General features: G+C 37.9%; 1 protein-coding gene across 5 annotated transcripts in view; it reads left to right on the top strand.

The window, feature by feature from the left end:
* The window catches only part of TENM2 (teneurin transmembrane protein 2), a 545195-nt gene that overhangs the window by 420998 nt on the left and 106986 nt on the right, over nucleotides 1–17211 (top strand). For all 5 annotated transcript variants that reach the window (XM_086470948.1, XM_086470946.1, XM_086470945.1 and 2 more), the window contains 3 exons: nucleotides 3673–3878; nucleotides 11839–12034; nucleotides 14881–14982. In XM_086470948.1, coding sequence (XP_086327074.1) covers nucleotides 3673–3878; nucleotides 11839–12034; nucleotides 14881–14982 — 504 coding nt within the window. The remainder of the gene's footprint in view (nucleotides 1–3672; nucleotides 3879–11838; nucleotides 12035–14880; nucleotides 14983–17211) is intronic.

Below are 17211 nucleotides of genomic sequence, written 5' to 3'. Positions count from 1 at the left end.
ATAAAAACAGGATGTCGTGTACTGAATTCTTAAAAGCAGAAGGATCTCTTTCAGCATGCTGGAGTTGAAGACAGCAGCTGTTTCTCACAGACATTGCACAGGCTGGATATGGAGCAGAGGCGTGCCATACTACAAAATACAGACTTGAAAATAAGGAGTCATTCCTCCGTTCCATTCTTTGTTAGGTTAAGTATATCTCGATTGCTTGTGATAGTTGCTCATGTAACTTGCTCTTAAAATCCTCTGCTATGTTGAACCCCTACAGCTATCACAGTTCTCTTCCTAGGTAGATTTTCCTGAGACGCTCAAATGTTCCAGAAGGAGTTGTTTGGACAACTAGAAACCAGGTCATTTGTGTTGTAAACCAAAAAAAGAGCATCTATGGGGAGGTTCTTCCAGAGACAGTGCCAAACTGCACTGAATCATTTCAGTATTAGGAACCTGAATTGTGTCTCTAGGGTGATTGATAATTACAAATTCAATTGTCTTATCTGCAGTTTTCAACAATTTTTAAGCTAACAAATTCAAAATTTTCGTGAGCAATGTAAAGGAATGGTCTTTTTCTGATAACTTTTTGTTGGAAGAGTTTGACATCCAATATATATGTTTACCTGTGAGGTGCATACTGAAGTAGTGTGAGTGTAACTCTGGTTCTCCTGATGACTGGAATACTCTTGTTTTGGCTTAATTGATGCATTTGAGGATTCTTGACTCCTGAAAAATGCCCTTTCCCAGACAGAAATACAAAACAGAGTTTTGGAAAAACCAAATGAGACTAAGGCTAAAGTCAACTAGAAATACTAAAACTTGAGCCTCCATAAGAATTAAATTTATTTGCAAAGTTGTAATTCAAGGATATATACTCAGCAAACCTGGAAGCAGTGTAATTCGTATAAGTCAGTAGTGGTGGTGTTTTGTGGTCTGCTTTAGTAGCCAATGAAACCATAATCTCCAACAGGGACTATGGTGGTCTTACCATTTGCATGCTCAGTAAGCTTGCTGCACTGGATAAAAGTGAGGTACAGTGGCTGAAGCAATATTCAGCATCATTTCCATTTGATGTAGGTGGAAAACACGTGATTCAGTAATTTATGAAGCAGATGTATGCATGAGGGCATTCCAACACCACAGCACTTCTTAGAGTGTTCTGACAAGGGTCCATTTTTCTAAAACTTGTTCTGTGGCATAGGCTATTTGTGTGTGTTAGTAGCCATTTCAGTACTTAATAGCCCTGATATGAATATATGTTTACACATATACATTATGTATATGTCTATGACAGGAGGTGGCTGTTTATTTTTTAACTAATTGGAATATCAGATTTGTGCTGCTAATACCAGCCATATCTCTAAATATACATGATCACAGCTCCATTGAATTCTAGAACTGTATTAAGGAGTAAAAAGTGTTATATAAATACTGTATTAAAAAGGATAAAGTATTGCTTAAAAAGAAACGAAATGAGAAGCAGGTTCCAAAATCGGGGGAGGCAACTGATGTCAAACAGATCTAAGCTCCAGATTCCCACCCATTTTATGTGTGGATGGCACTTACCAACGTCAGTATTCTTTGTCAAAGGTTTGTGCTAGCTTCCATGAACTAGAGCAGCTTTGTTCTAAATTAACCAAAGTGAAAAAATACATAATGCAGATAATTTATTAAGTATAAGGACTATGTGGACAGAGAATACTTGAAGAGGCACTGGTCTGTTAATCTTCCTGCCTTTATTACTTACACAGCTTTTATCATAATAATGCGTGCTGTAATACTTCCTGCAAATAGTTTTTTCTTTAACTGTTTCAGTTTGTGGATATACTGATCCGAAGAACAAGGTTCTTTAGAGTGTGTCCAGGAGTCTGTTCTCAATCTTACACTGGCTTCCCAGTTCTGCCAGTGATGCCAGTATAGCATTCAACAGGTGATTTTATATGCTCTGTACCTGGTTTTCCTATCCACTGGGGTAAGGACTAATTTAAATTCTAGTGAGATGATGCCTGACTTCACTGAGGTAGGAAATTTGAGATACCTTCTGTTGCAGTAATCCGTTAGAAATGAAATCGTGTAGCTTTTATGAAACATTACTTGTTTGAATCTGGTTGATACCTGTGTTCTTGGGTGACTCTAAAGGCATGTTGTTGGACGTTCTCAGCCATGTTTCCTTTCTTTGCAGCCTGTATTTGCAGCTTCTTATGCTTTCTTTTTTTCTTAGTGCTGTGACATTATTGTAGACCCATTAACATGGAAAATGAAAAAACAAACAAGTTGCCAAGAACTGCATAGCAGTTGGTATTCAGAGCATTCTTTTACCATTTCAAAACACTGCCGAAATAATATCTGTTTTCGTTGTGTACAACTGTAAGTGCTGCTAACATAGATGATTTGGATCTATAATTGAAACCATGCTATTGCAGCTCTCTCAATTAAAGATAGTCAAGACAGAAAAGCTGTTATATACTCACCTGCTGGAATTATATGCCATTCTGTGCCATCCTGTTTCGTTCATACAGTGCTGGAATATATTTCAAAAGTAACTTGCCGTTTATTGAAAATAGCATCACACCATGAAAAAAGCACGAAGTAAACACTGAGCTTTTAACAAATACAGGTTGTATCAGAGGTATCACCACCATCCAGTGTGTACTAATAGTGATATTAATGATATCTTTAAATGTCTCTGTTAACAGGTATTTTCTTTGGTTTTCTGGTCTTCATACTATCTGTCGTAATAATTTTTAAATGGATTTCTCACCATGTTGTTTGGGAATATGGAACACAAAATCAAGCGTTGCTACATACTGTAGCTTGAAGGCACTGCTAGCTCTTCACGTATCGCACTCCATGTTTAAATTATGTGTAGCCTCAGAACCGTCCTGTTCAGATGAGAACAGAAGGGATTTGCACCATGTTTTAAAGGTTGGCTATTTCATGGGCTGGAAGCTCGAGCACTCAACCAGAAAGGTCTTGTATCTTGTCTTCAATAATGCATGCTGGAGAACCATCAGATGACGGATTTTAACTAAGCACAGCACGAGGGAGAAAGACTTGTAGATAGTCCCTGATCAGGCAGAGAGAACTTAAAAGGCAGCGCATTGAGTTGTACTAACTTCCTTTCAGGAAGGAGAAGATGCATGTTAGGAGTACAGAGGCTATCCTTTCAATCCTCTTCTGTGCATTTCATTTCTTCTGTCAACTGTCTTGTCTGTGACGGGGAGTTTATTGGGCTACTTTACTGTATAAAACAATAGTAAATAAAAATTTGCTCTCCATTCATTTAGATTGAAGTTAGCCCTTCAGTCCACCTTTCTGATATTTTTTTTATATCCTGGTTGCATACAAGATGTAACTGAAAAGAGCACAGGGAGATTTGTATGTGCTTAACTGACTCTTTACTGTTACTATATTTGATCAGTAAAGAGCAATTGTAGAATTAAAGGGTCGGAGGCATTAGAAGATTGCTTATGCTCCACAGAAAAAAATCTTCTTTCTGCAACTATAGGGGCCGAATTCTTACATATTTATTGAAACAGCAGGCAGATTGCAACAGATTAAGAAAGGAAAGTTACGGTTTGATTTAAAAGCTGGCATTGCCACAGATGTTCATCTTGCATGAATAAAAATACCTGTATTAAAAGCAGTTATCTCATTTGATTCATATTTGCTTTTGTTTTGTAGGACCATGGGTCACTAGGAATAGCAGCATAGATAGCGGAGAAACAGAAGTTGGCCGCAGGGTCACCCAGGAAGTGCCCCCTGGAGTTTTTTGGCGATCTCAGATCCATATCAGCCAGCCCCAGTTCCTGAAATTCAACATATCCTTAGGGAAGGATGCTCTTTTTGGTGTTTATATAAGAAGAGGACTCCCACCATCACATGCCCAGGTACTTTATCAATGTATTTGTTGGCTTTAAATATCAAAATGCAAAACTTTAGAGCACCTATGTTAGATTTCTGTTGGAGCTTCTGGAGCTCAAGTTTACAGATCCCTGGGAATTGTTTTATTTGTGGTATTTGACTGCACACCCTGATATTAAGATTTCTAGGTTATTACATACCTCAACAGTACAGTGATAAAAGAAGTAATCAATGATGTTCTTGCCATTCAAGTTTTTAAGATAACATGCAGTTTGGCACTCAAGTTTTTAAATCTCTGACAAAATCTTGGCACCAAGTGGGATAAACCTATCCAGTTGCAACTCAGGCAAAAATGACGAGTGATGTGGGTCAGACTCACGGTGTCAAAGCACTGCGTACAGCTGGAACGCATGCACAGCTAGATGTGTTAACGTATCATTTTATATCTTGATAGAAGTTTTGATCTCCACAGGCTGTTGGAGTGGTATCGCTGGGGTATACAACAGACTTTGACATCGCTGTCACCCAGCCATATTAGAGAGCATAATGCAGTGGCCATGTGTTTAAGAGCTTTGATTTTACTACTTTTCCCTCAAGGACAGTATTTAGGTACAGTATCTGGCTCAGACATGGGGCAAGTCTTGAAGCTGGGAAACCCAGATCCTTTTGATTTCTAACCAGCCTCATAGGTGAAAACTCACTAACACTGCACTTTTGCAGTGGTCTTCTACTACAGAGTTAAGGGCTGTAGGTAATGATAATTTTAAAGTTAGTGAGACCAGACTGAAGTGTCTTTTTCTTCTAGGTTGTGCAGTGGGCGTTTTCATTTCCTTGTGAGAAGATATAGCTATATTTTCTGTTAGAGACAATTTTTTTTGTTATATTGATAACTCATTAATGTGAATGGAAGGCTTCCCGTTTACTTAGATTAGAACTGTACTGAGAAAGAATATATTTGCAGTTACACATACTAAAAGGAAAGAGCCTCCATTCCTTAGAGTGCAAGAGAAGCAGAAATAGCAACCATCTTTTGGAGAGGAACCCTTCCTTCATGCATATCCTTGCTGCTAAAAATTGTTTCTTCATTCAGAAATTATCACCTAAACTTAAAATGCCTTATTTAGTATATGGTTTCCAAAAAGCAAATGTAGAACTCGAAGATCCCTTTTGGGAAAGCCCCATTTAACATTTCTAACATCCCTTGCCCTGATTTACAAAGAACTGCTACTACTTTTTTAATTTTTTTTTTTTCATTTGGCAAAGCAAACTGCAATTACAGAAATGGTTAAAATGCATGATCCAAGCTAAAAGCTTAACAAAAATTGCATTGCTACATGTTGCCATATAGGAAGAGTACGCTCATATTGCCTGCAAGCAGGTATCAACCCTAAGTGAACTGTGTCCATGTGCATGCACAAACTCATGGTTTTCACAAACGGTGAACAAATTAATTTTCTGGGGAAAACTACAGTTAAATTAACCAAATTTTGGATCTGCTTCCCAATGTGAGGCAAATTTATGGAACTGTTCTGCATTGCCTCTTGTTCCTTGGTGTTTATTCTTGCCTGTAGTCTGAATTGAGAACTAAAATCTTTAAACAGAGTTGGGAGGAAAGAGAAGAGGTTTACATGGGTTTATGACCTCTACTTCTAAGAATCTGTCAATAAGGCTCTTTGGCTATCCAAACTCCATCAGCTTTCTGTAGTATGCTGGTTTGTGTTCTGCGAGTTATTGAATGGATATATCTGACTGGTAAGAAATAAGCATCAGTAGTCCACAGCCCAAGGAGGGGAGGGCAGGGCGAGTGGTCAGTATTCCATGTAGCCATAGGTTAGCGTACAGCATCCCGAAGTTCTGTACAAAGACTAGATAAATTGTGGAAGTTGTAGAGGGCTGTTGACTATTTTCAGCCATTTCTAGACATCCATGCAACACAGAAGATATCCACAGAGAATGTGTTCCAGTGTGGGAGACCTTCTTAAGAATATTTTGATTTTGCCTGTAATGCTTCGTTATGTTGTCTTGAGGGCAAAATTACGTCTATGGATCTTTAACTGTTGCAATGAGGTGGTGGCATAATTCATTGAGCATGTCCCATTTAATTCAGAATTTTGGTGCTCACTTCCCCTATCATTCCACCATGAAAAAACCAGCAATTTCATTGAAAACAAACACAAGTTTAAATCATGAAGTGAAAATTACTTAGGGCAATGAAAGCGCCTAAGCAATCATCAAGGTTTGCTATAAATACAAGTTGTCTGGCTCTCTAATTGTCTGGCTAAGACATCGTGGCACTATGCCTGTATCTTTTACAAGAAATCCAGTTGGATGTAACTGGTAGTATAAAATACGTTTTTAATTGAAGATGAACTTTAATTTCTATTGCACTATGATCAAATGTATTTGTTCTAGGTTTCGTTATGATGTTCTTATCTGAGAAGGCTATGATCAGGCAAAGTTTCTTTTCTTTCTTTCGTTCCACCTTACATGGATAGAATATAAATTTCATGGCCTTTCTGTTCAATTAAATAATAAGAAATATCAGCTATGTCTCCTGCTGAGCTGGATTCATCCTCAGAGAACCTGTTTTCCAGACTTTAGAGGAAGCAATTCCAACCCTCTTCCATAACTGGAGTTAATGAAGTTCACCAGTATAATCTGCAGAACTACTTTCCCATATTCATGCATGGTCCTGATGGTTGTCAACAGGGTGATACGGCAGAGGATTGCTTGGCACTTCTGTCCAGCTATCAAAATTCAGCCAAGCTGCTACCAAGAGAAATAGTTTTAGAAGGAGAAAGGCAAGCTGCTACAGACCTGAGTTAGTGAAAAGAAGCCTTGTTCTGACAGAAAGGAGCAGAATGGTTTTGTATTAACAAATAGTCTGAAGTTGACACCAGACAATATTTTAAAATTGAAATTTAAAATCCTTGTTTCTGAAGGTTAGGGACGTGAGCTGTAAAGCAGTGAACAACTACACTTGACAGTTCATCACTAATCAGTGCTGATATGTCAAGCGAAGTAAAATCCTTTGTGGGAGCAAGTCAATAATCAGCAAATTAGGTACATGATTAACCTGAGACAACAAGATGCAGTTCCTGTCTGAGAGCCCTGCTGAGATTTAACCTTCTCAGTATTACTGTTTAGCAAATATTCCAAATGTCTGGTTTAGTCAGTCAAACTGATCTAGCTGTAAACTTGTCTAGAAGCAGCCTTGTGTGCCCTGTGCATAGGGAATGGAGCTCTGGAGAAGAGGTAAAAATGCAGTTTTGAGTGGCAAGCAGGCTACAAATAGGAATACATTGCTTTCAAGGAGAATTCTTCCAACCTGTGTAATACTACATAGTAATAACAAAATGCACATTGCGGGCTTGAATGTTCAATAGGAAATTAGTAGAAGATAGTCATATTAATAAAATTGATACTGTATAGAAAATGAACTGTAAATGTCAAATAATGCATGAAGTGACTCTACAGAGATTACAGCAATTATGATGTTACTACACATTGGTAGAACATTCCAAATGACGCATGAAATGAGATAACCTTATAGAAACATCACTGTAATGTCTGGAGAAGGCAGTGCATACAGCTGTATTGTTTTCATTGCCAGCAGAGCACTTTATACTTACAAATTTTTCATGTCAAAATGAAAACTGTTTTCATTTAGAACAGGAAATGGCTTTATTTGAAACAACGTGAATAGCCGGGGAGCTTCAGTGTTACCTTGTTCTTTAGCGTGTGCTCAAACACATTTAGGCGCTCTGACCATGTTAAAGTTATCTGATGGCAACTGTTATTACTGAATGCTGTGCTGCATCGTACTGGTTGTGTTGTGTCACATTCAAATGCTCAAAAGAATTCAAATCCAAATTCAAAAGAAACAAATCAGTTGGCTGTCGCTGTGGGTATCAGATGTTTCGTGGATGTATTTTAATGAGTAATTACCAACTGGATTTTATGAAGAACTAATTTTAAAGCACTTTGCAAACAAGTTTCCCTGATACATGTTTTCTTGGCTGCTTAGGTCTTCCAGGCCTTTGGCATAAAGACAAATGCTATCCACAACGCCAGACATCTTTTTTCCTTCTTTTTTCCCCCCTTCATTTGAATATGCATCCAGTATTAAGACAAGAGTTCTAAAAAATCTTTCTTTTCAATTCCTGCTTTCAAACACCGTTAGGGATTCTGTGGAGGCTCTCAGTGTTTTCAGTCTTGACCCCTGCAAGCTCTTTTTGCTTTGCCGTGCTTTCACAGCTAGTTCACTTCCCGTAGGCAACTGGGCTCCATCGATCTGTGCTATATGGATGGCATTGTGCAGTGTAGTCGCTACCGTATCCATGAAGTTCCAAAACTGTTTTGCTGACTCCCCATGGTTACTGGAAAAAGAAAGTCCTTATTAGCCTATGAATAAAATGCACCGGAGCATAGAAAGCACCGAATGGAGAAATTATAAAAACAAATTGCCCAGAAAGAACTTAGTATGAGATTTAGGTTTGTAAATAAACGTATGCAGTAGGGGTTTGGTATGCTGCGTAGTAAAAATAAACAAACTCACTGAGAATGTGAATTTGGAATTTGTTCGGGGAAGTAGACTGGCAAGTCACTTGCTTATATGGAGCTTGGATCAGAGGAAGTACTCCCCCCCTGCAAAACTGAACTCTGAAGATGTTGTCGCTTGGGATTTCTGGTGCATTTTGTTTCTGAGCAGTTTTTGCCATTTTTGTGTGACTTCCAGTATGAAACCGTAAAATATAAAGTATTGTAATAAAAAAAAAAAAAAAAAAAAAAAAAAAAAAAAAAAAAAAAAAAGGAAAAGTCAGTGGTCAGTGAAACTTCCAAATTACTTCAGAGATAGTTTGATTTGACAGATCCTTTCCCTAATTCATGTGATTTAGTTGTCTCTTCCTTAGCAGTTGTGTGTGTTAGATTAAAAAATCCAGTTGCTTCTTAATGATCATGAAAGTACTTTGTTTCTTTTCCTAGGTGGGTCTTCTAATCTATGTGTATTTGTCAGTACGTGACTTTAAAGCAAGAGGGGTATCTTCAGCACAGCATTACATAAAAGTAATTAATCAGGCAGGTGTGGTAAATCAGAAAGTCAACAGGGCCACAAGAAGCAAAATGATGATTCAGCCAACTACATGAAGAAATTTTGTCGGGTTATGAATTGACAATACCATCTGGTGACCCTTCAGTCACGGATTTTAGATTTTGGGGTACATATACCTAGTATTTGCTGAGACATTAAGGTTTACACACCCAGGGAAACACCAGCAGATACATTATCTTTCTTCTTTTTTCCTCAGTCCCGAGGAATCCAAAGAGGGATAAAAGTGTATTGTTATCTTCCGTACCAGTTTGCACCAGTACTTCACCATTCGTAACATTATTTAGGTTTAGTAATTTTGTTTTTGCCTGAGCGTGAAATAGTTCTTCATAGTTTGATTGAAGAGAGGCAATACCAGTCTTAACTTTACCAAAGTTAAAATTGTAGCCTTATGGGGAGTCATGCCAAGGCACCTACTCTCACTAGGTCACACCCCATCATTGCGAAAAGAGATTCTGCAGCTGAAACTACTTCAAGCAGTTTCAGCCTGAATACTCTTCCCCTTCGATCTTGCCAACTGCTGAGCCTTCTCTGCTGTATGAGGTAGAATCAGCATCAAACAGAGGGGAGGCAGAGGAACCTGCCAGCACAAGCAGAGATGAACAGCATGTTGCCAGTGAGAAATGTCAGCTTTTATTGCTACTTCCTTAGTTGACCCTTTGTGAACAATTGTTCTGAAGAGCAAGATTTCTTTTTCCCAAGATGTTGCCCAAGTAATAACATTTCCCAAGGAGGTGATGAGTCTGTCCTTAACCTCTGACCGTTAGACGATAGGTTTTAGCAATGTTTCCAAATGTCATTGATTTAAGAGATAGATACCTGTGTGTTTGGCACCTCTGATACTCTGAAAGTTACTGACATGCCAGAATTCTCTCAATCTCTGGCATGTGGTGGCTTAAATGTACTAATTCACCTGATTTACCTCCTCCTGCAAAAATGTGAAAAAAGGCTGAAGTGGATGGCAATCTGATACTAACAGTTTGGTGAAACTGAAAATTTAAGGCATAGGAAAGAGTGGATGATGCACATACTGTGACAACAGCTTTCAACATTGTTAGGCCTGGGCTTAGATTGCTGCCCTGCCATGGGTTTCCTTTGTGGCTGCATATTGGTGTCAGTTCCACATGTTTAACTTGAAGGTAATGGCACTTCCTTACTTTTCCCTTTGTTGTAAGGCGAAGTGTATCAAGGACTCTGTATTACTCTTGGATAACAGTTACAAAATTTCGGATAGAAAGGTCAGCTTTTATACCTGAGTTTTAAATAGACGTGTTGCATGGCACTGAAGTGTTAAATCAGTTCATCTGTCTGTCTCTTCTACTAGAAGGGAGAAAGTTCATTATTTTATTGCGTACTGTATATTCTTTGCTAGAACTCCCTGTTACTGAGTGGAATACAGTGTACAAGACAGCCCTCTGCGGATGTTTAGTTTGCTTCGGATGCAAGGTTACGGTTTTCTATTTAAACTGAAAGCAAGTGAAGGTGTATGTTTTCTCATAGCTGTCACAAGCACAGACTCTATGTGCTAGAGATAACAGAGGGAAATGCAATGAAACTACTGGCAAGCAAGCACATACTATTACTGTATTTTATTGAACACATACATCTTTCTTTAGACATGTCTATCTATCTCTATCTACTCCTACATAGATAAATGTGTCTAAAACAAGATGCGTTTTCATAGGGGACTTGTTATACAACTATCAAAAGATTAGATATATTGTTTTTGTTGTTTCTTAAGGGCTTCCCTTAGATGGGGACTGTGAGAGCTAGTAAGTTGAGCATAGCATCAGCTTGAGAGCTCCAGAATCACAGACATTAAAGACAGAAAAAAAGCCTATTAGGACTACTAGTCCAGCTGCTTTGTTATTGTAGATTAACCAATATTTCTTTCAGTCCTGTTTAATTGTGTGATGCAGTGGCATCTCCATTAGGACGCTATTACTGAGCTTAATAGATGGGAAGCTTATCTGACATTCATCTTAAATTTCTTTCTTTGTTTAGTTTCATGCCATTAATGGTGCCATCCCTCTTATACTCTAGTCACTTGCTCTGTTTAATCCCTTTTCCAAAGATTAATGTAATGCTCTACCTTACTTGGAAACCATCCAACCAGAAATTCTCAGTTTTCCTTAATATAAGTTCAATTTCTTCAGCCACTTGATTTGTGTTATTCCTTTCCATGCTCCCTCTGGTTTTTGTATCCTACTTGCCCCTGATTGTTCCACATACAAACTCAGGTAAGCAGCTCTCGCTCTGTGATATAAAACTCGTACAGTGTATTTTTACCGGGTGCTGAGTTACCTAGCATTAGACAAACACATTTCCTGTTTGTGCTGTTCCTATTTGTTTTCACATTCTGGTGGCTTCTGTTCAGTTACGTCTGGAGCTACATCTGAGACTTCTGTACCTCTTGCAGCAAGAAAGTGTTGTAGGCGATTGCTCAGAAAAGGCTGTGTCTCTCATAAATTGAAGGTTTCCAGCTTTGAAAGCTGTGTCAGAACTTAAAAATTTGATGGGTCCAATAATTGATTTCAACTTCTTTCTCAAAACCCAGCCTGTCAAGAAATAAGATTTGTACGTTTTTTGATCACCTGTGCAGAGCAAAGATGCATAATTCCATGTCACTGTTTAAGAAAGGATAAGAGTCACAGAATCTCTGTGTTCCACGGTCATCCAGTAAATATTAGTTTCACACTGACATATCTTTCAGAAGTACCATTTTATGACAAGGTAGAAGAGAAAATATAGTGTCAGATTTTGAGCTGAAGTATCATTCTGTATTCAGGTCTGTCTGTTTGGGGTTTTGTTTGTGTTCTTTTTTTTTTTTTCCTGTTTTTTTTTGTGTTGTTTTTTTTTTTTTTTTTACCATGCAGTATGATTTCATGGAACGCTTGGATGGGAAAGAGAAATGGAGTGTGGTGGAGTCCCCACGGGAGCGACGAAGTATTCAGACGCTTGTTCAGAATGAGGCTGTGTTTGTTCAATACTTGGATGTGGGATTGTGGCACCTGGCGTTTTACAATGACGGCAAGGACAAAGAAGTGGTCTCTTTCAGTACAGTTATTTTGGGTAGGTATCCCCAAAAGCTGAGCATTTTTCTTCTCTGTTTATACCTTCCCTTACTTAAGGTCTTAATACTTTCTTGATGTCTTCAGTATTTGGCCTGTTTATCCTTATGTTATGTTACGCATTTGTTCTTTCAACACTATTGTGCAAAAAAGTCGGTAATGGGGTGCGGATTTTGATTTGCTGATTTCTCTTTTAAGATTTTAGCATTCCCACAGATCTTGAGTTCAGTTCTGGAAAAGAAGACTTGTATAAGTTCAGTCTGGGTTGAAGCATTCCCCAATTAATATTCCTCTCCCTTAGCTCTGTCATTTTTATACTTATTATTTGCTTCTCTGGAGAAGCTCTTTTGCACCCAGGTGGAATAGTATCCAACAGGAGAGCTGTTTAATCATAGTAGAAAGACAGCACAAGAAACTGACACCTGCAAATGAGGTTATTGTTTGCAGTTACCCCAGAGATTGAGTCAGTTAATTAGCCGTATGCTGTCGTACAACTTACTACTCACCTAATAGTGGGTCGTCTCCTCAACGTGGCGGAATCAAGAGCAGAAGAACATCTAGCCTATGATCCGTGAAGCCTGCAGCTTTGTTAGAAGAATAGGGTTACATTTAGTTGAAAATCAAACCGAGTCTGAATTCTATAAGCTTTATTAGAAGATTTGTTGAACTTTGCAGCACGTAATGAACTTTGCTGAATATCTCGTCACAGTGGCATAAAAAAAAATTCTAAGGTAGTCTATGTCGTATTCTGTCCTGGCTGGTGAAGTGTTAAATGGCACTATATTGTTTAACTCCGTGATTCCTGTTAGTTTAGGAAAAGAGAAACTGCAAAATGTCCAGGTGAGTTTTGAAGCTCGATGAAAAATAGTTGGAGTTTTTTTCTAGTCTTGCCTGATTCATGATATGAAGCTTAATTTTCTCCTTTTGCTTTAGGATAATATTTGGTTTGTTGGCTTAAGTCCTAAAGAGTGTAGGAGGATAGCAAATACTGTGACATTAAGTATGAACATAATTGTTTCTGTTAATCTCAGTTAAGAAGGAAAAATTATTTTTATTCCATAGCTTATATGTGGTTTTGTAAGAGTTACTAGGTGCTATGCATGTTCATAGAGATATATATATATTTGCATATTTGCCCACAGAAGGCTTTTTCTACTTCTCCAAAATCAACAAGAATATTTATGCTTATATCTTGTTATGCCCCTGTTGTGATTAGAAAACCTTCGGATATGTTAAGCTGTCCTTACAAGAGTTGCCTGGTCTAGGCTACAGCTTTCAAGAGCATCAAAGGTCTAATAGTCAGGTAGACTACTTGATAGTGCAATAATAGTAATTGAACTGAGATGTAGAGAAAAGTATAGTGTTTTATCCAGTTCAGAGGTTCTTCTGCACAAACCTGGTATCAGACATTTCATAATCAAAGGATCTGAGACAGCTGAAAGTTTTTCTGATGTGCAAGAGGAGAAAGAATAGCAGAAATTATATTAACTCCCAGACAATACTAAATTTACCATGATTTTGAACACATAGAAAATGCTTTTGTGTGCCATGAAGCAAAATAATGAATAAATCTGTAGACAAGCTTCTTCATGAGACAAGTTTGAGTTTTACATTTCAATTTTTCTTTTCATTGTTTACATGAATCATTTCAAGAGGCCAAGCTAATGACATCTATTTGAAAATTTGCTTTACAGGGGTTTTTTTATTCAGTGTCCTGCAACTGTGAAATTAGATTTGAAGTTGTGCTTGAATCTTTTTCCCCTTTTCAGTTTAATTTGACAGAAAAATACTCTGTATGGTTCTGCTAGTTCCAAATCCAAAATTCATTTTCTGTCTTGTACAGCCGCTATTTGTTTGGTGTCTGGGACTGACAGAGCCATTTAGTTTGGGAGCACAGTTCCCACAACAACAGGGAGTAGTAGAGAAGAGTAGCAACATTCCAATTAGATTTGTATTCCGGTAATTCAGTGTTGAAAATATGTTCCACTGAAATGAACACCTTTCAAATGAAAGTGATTTTAAGAATTAATTTCAAAATGGTAATTTTATTTCTATGTTGTTGTTGTTATGCAAAGTACTGTATATATTATCCAAATAATAACAGAAATTGTGGAAAATAACAGCTGAAATGTTATCAGCAGACTGGTGTGCTTACTCTTCTCAGATTATTGAAGTCATCAACACTTCAGTCAATCACTTAAACTCTGGTGTTAAACCTTGTCTTCTGTTTTTACAGACCTCTTCTTCATCCTCTTGTGTAGCTACTTACACATTTTTATTAATTTATTTTTTTTTTAGGAGAAAGACTATTTGCAGGAGCAAAAAAGCTTCTCTTTGTCATGTTCAGCAGATATTTCTGTAAGCTTAATTAATGAGGCTTTAAATATCTGTAGAAAGAAAAGGAGTTACATACCTTGGGATAATCAGTTTCACATGGAAGAGTGGTTGTGCAAGACGAAAGTCTCCTTGCAAAAGGGTGGTTGTTGATTTTCCTGATGAAGCATTATGTTTGCTACATAATATGAATTCAAACATAGCTGCAGAGGTCATAAGAGGCAGTCCTGTCTACCTGTTGGAACAGAGGACTTAAGCGCTGTCAGAACACTTTGAGTTCTGATGGTGCTCAAAGACTTATTATGTGACTTTAGTGTATCACTAGATCGCCACACTTACTCATGCTGCTGTAAAACTTGGTGCCTTTCTGCTTCACCTGAACTTTGCGGTGCTAATATTATTAGGGATTGTTCTTCTAAGTGTTGAAGACAAAATAAACTGAAGAAAAATTAAGCAAGGAATTTGTAGCCTAAATAGGAACCAACTAATGTGCCTATGATGCTTGTATTTCAGATTCAGTGCAAGACTGCCCACGTAATTGTCATGGGAATGGCGAATGTGTGTCGGGTGTCTGCCACTGTTTTCCAGGATTTCATGGAGCAGATTGTGCTAAAGGTATCATTTTCCCTATGTTTACAAATAACCACAGTGTGTGTTTGCGATATATGGATCTACAGTGCCTGCTAGTTAGCACGGGTCCAAGCTAGATTCAAATAGATCAATATGCATTTTTTTTCTTAGATCTTTTAGTTAAATATGATCAAGTGGAAGTATTGCTACATTGCTGTTGAGCTTGCATAACTACATTTTTTGTGTCAAAGGTAGTAGGCAAAAAAGGCCAAAAAGATTTATTTTCTGTAAAAGTGGGTGAATTATCCACTGATAATCATTAACTGGTCTGCGATAGAAGACTGACTGTCTTCATCAATAGCATGTCATGTATATTCTGGCTTGGCTGAGCAGCACTTCTAGTACGTAGCATATTTCTTGCATATACAATTACTCTTTGACCAAAGGAAGGTCACATTTTTTAGGAAAATAAGTAGGACTTGATAAAGTCTTAAAATAAACCTTTTCTTAAATCTCAGTTATAAATTTTAACAACTAAAACTGGGAGATGCATGGTTATCAAGGATTAAACAGAAATCTAAAAGACATCTATGGGTTGGCAGTATGTGTTTACGGAGTTTTTATGAGAGTTTGGGATAGCTGTCGTAGGGAAAAGATTCATAAAGGAGGACCTGTTTAGTTTATACAACTAGTAGCACATATGTGGTCTAAATTCAATGACTTGGTTGTATTCCCTGCTGTTCCTGAGCACAGTCGTAATATTTTACAGTTTGCTTCCTTCTTAGTTTGGGTGAGATTTAGGCATGCTATCAATACCATGTGCTTACAGTTGTTTTCCACAGGGATTAGGGTTGATGGTGTTCAAAGGGGGAAAGCCTGGTGTTTGAAAGCTTTTCAAAATGCCTTGAAGGGCCTTAGAAATGTGCTTATTTACTCTTAGACGCATGATCCAGTTGTGAGGACAGTTTGTTGTGTCCCATCTCCTTCACTGGTGTGGCAGGGTGGCATCCACCATACCCGTGCGTGTCTATGAAATACTCCTTGAATAGCTGTTATAGCTGTACTGGAGTGAGTAATTTCCATTTTGTGTCTCCATGTTTGGCTCTGGAAGGTGCCCCAGTACAAAACAAGCAAATAAACAAAAGACCCTGAGGGCCTAGGAAAGCTACTGATGTTATTTCAGTGCTAGCCCTACTCATGTTAAAGAATGCTTCAAATACAGCATGCATGTTGTACGGTTACCTGAGAAATTAAGACACTTGGCAAATATATAGAGGAGATATCTATATATTACTAAATAAATGGTGTGATAAAGTGTGCTATAAATACACATTGACAGCTATATGCATTTCTGTGGTGTTAACCTGTGAAAGTATGCATGCAGTGACTGTGTGCTTCACTGCCACTCTTCACACATACATGGCCATTAAATCAACTCGTTTGTATTTTGAGTTGTGGAGCAATCCTGCATTGTGTACTGAACCTCTGTGTAACACCATATTCTGTGTTAATGCTGGAAAATACCTTGTTCAGGCTATGTCAGATAAATAGCTTTTCATAGGGTACTTGTCAAACTGTATCTGTCAGGCTCATTCTCCCCCTCAGTACATTCCCTCTGCTCCTTCTTTGTCCTTTCTGTGTTGTCTCTTTCCCCTCAAAAGCAGAAATGGTTTCTTGGAAGCTTCTTTCAACGCTTATACTGTTTTCTTGTCAGACATCGTGGTATTTCTAAAGAACAAAGGAGCTTGAAAAACTACGTAAAATGGCAAAATGGGTGTGTTGACAGAGTTCTCATGTTTCCAAGCAAACACATAGCTGCACATCTTGATACTATGACACCAGAAGTGTGCGGCTGGGTTAGGGTGTAAAGGCTCTATGTCTCGCCCATTCCCAGGCACTGTGAAATGCCTTTTTTCATGTCCACAGATTTTTCTGCTTACTTGAATGCTGGTTATATACAAGAGCAGTTTCAGAAGACAGAAATTGTGATTGTATGCATGGTAAAACACAGTAAAAAGGGATAGAGAATTAAATCTTTTCCAGCATAGTACATGTATGGACACATGTTTAATATACATTTACTGCAATGTTAAATTTATATTTAAGCTGTCACAAGTGTGGATGGATAACGATTTTCTTTCCATCTGATTTTTTTTAAAATTATTATTTCCCTAGCAACACATCTTTCAATGTCTCAGTTCTCCACTGTAAAATAATTTGAGGCAAGACTCAAACAGAGAAATGTGGAGAAAATGTGAACAAGCTCCTCAGATG

The sequence above is a fragment of the Leptosomus discolor genome, chromosome 10, assembly GCF_034619465.1.
Source record: "Leptosomus discolor isolate bLepDis1 chromosome 10, bLepDis1.hap2, whole genome shotgun sequence".
NCBI lineage: Eukaryota > Metazoa > Chordata > Aves > Leptosomiformes > Leptosomidae > Leptosomus > Leptosomus discolor.
This window is presented reverse-complemented; position numbering and strand designations above follow the sequence as displayed.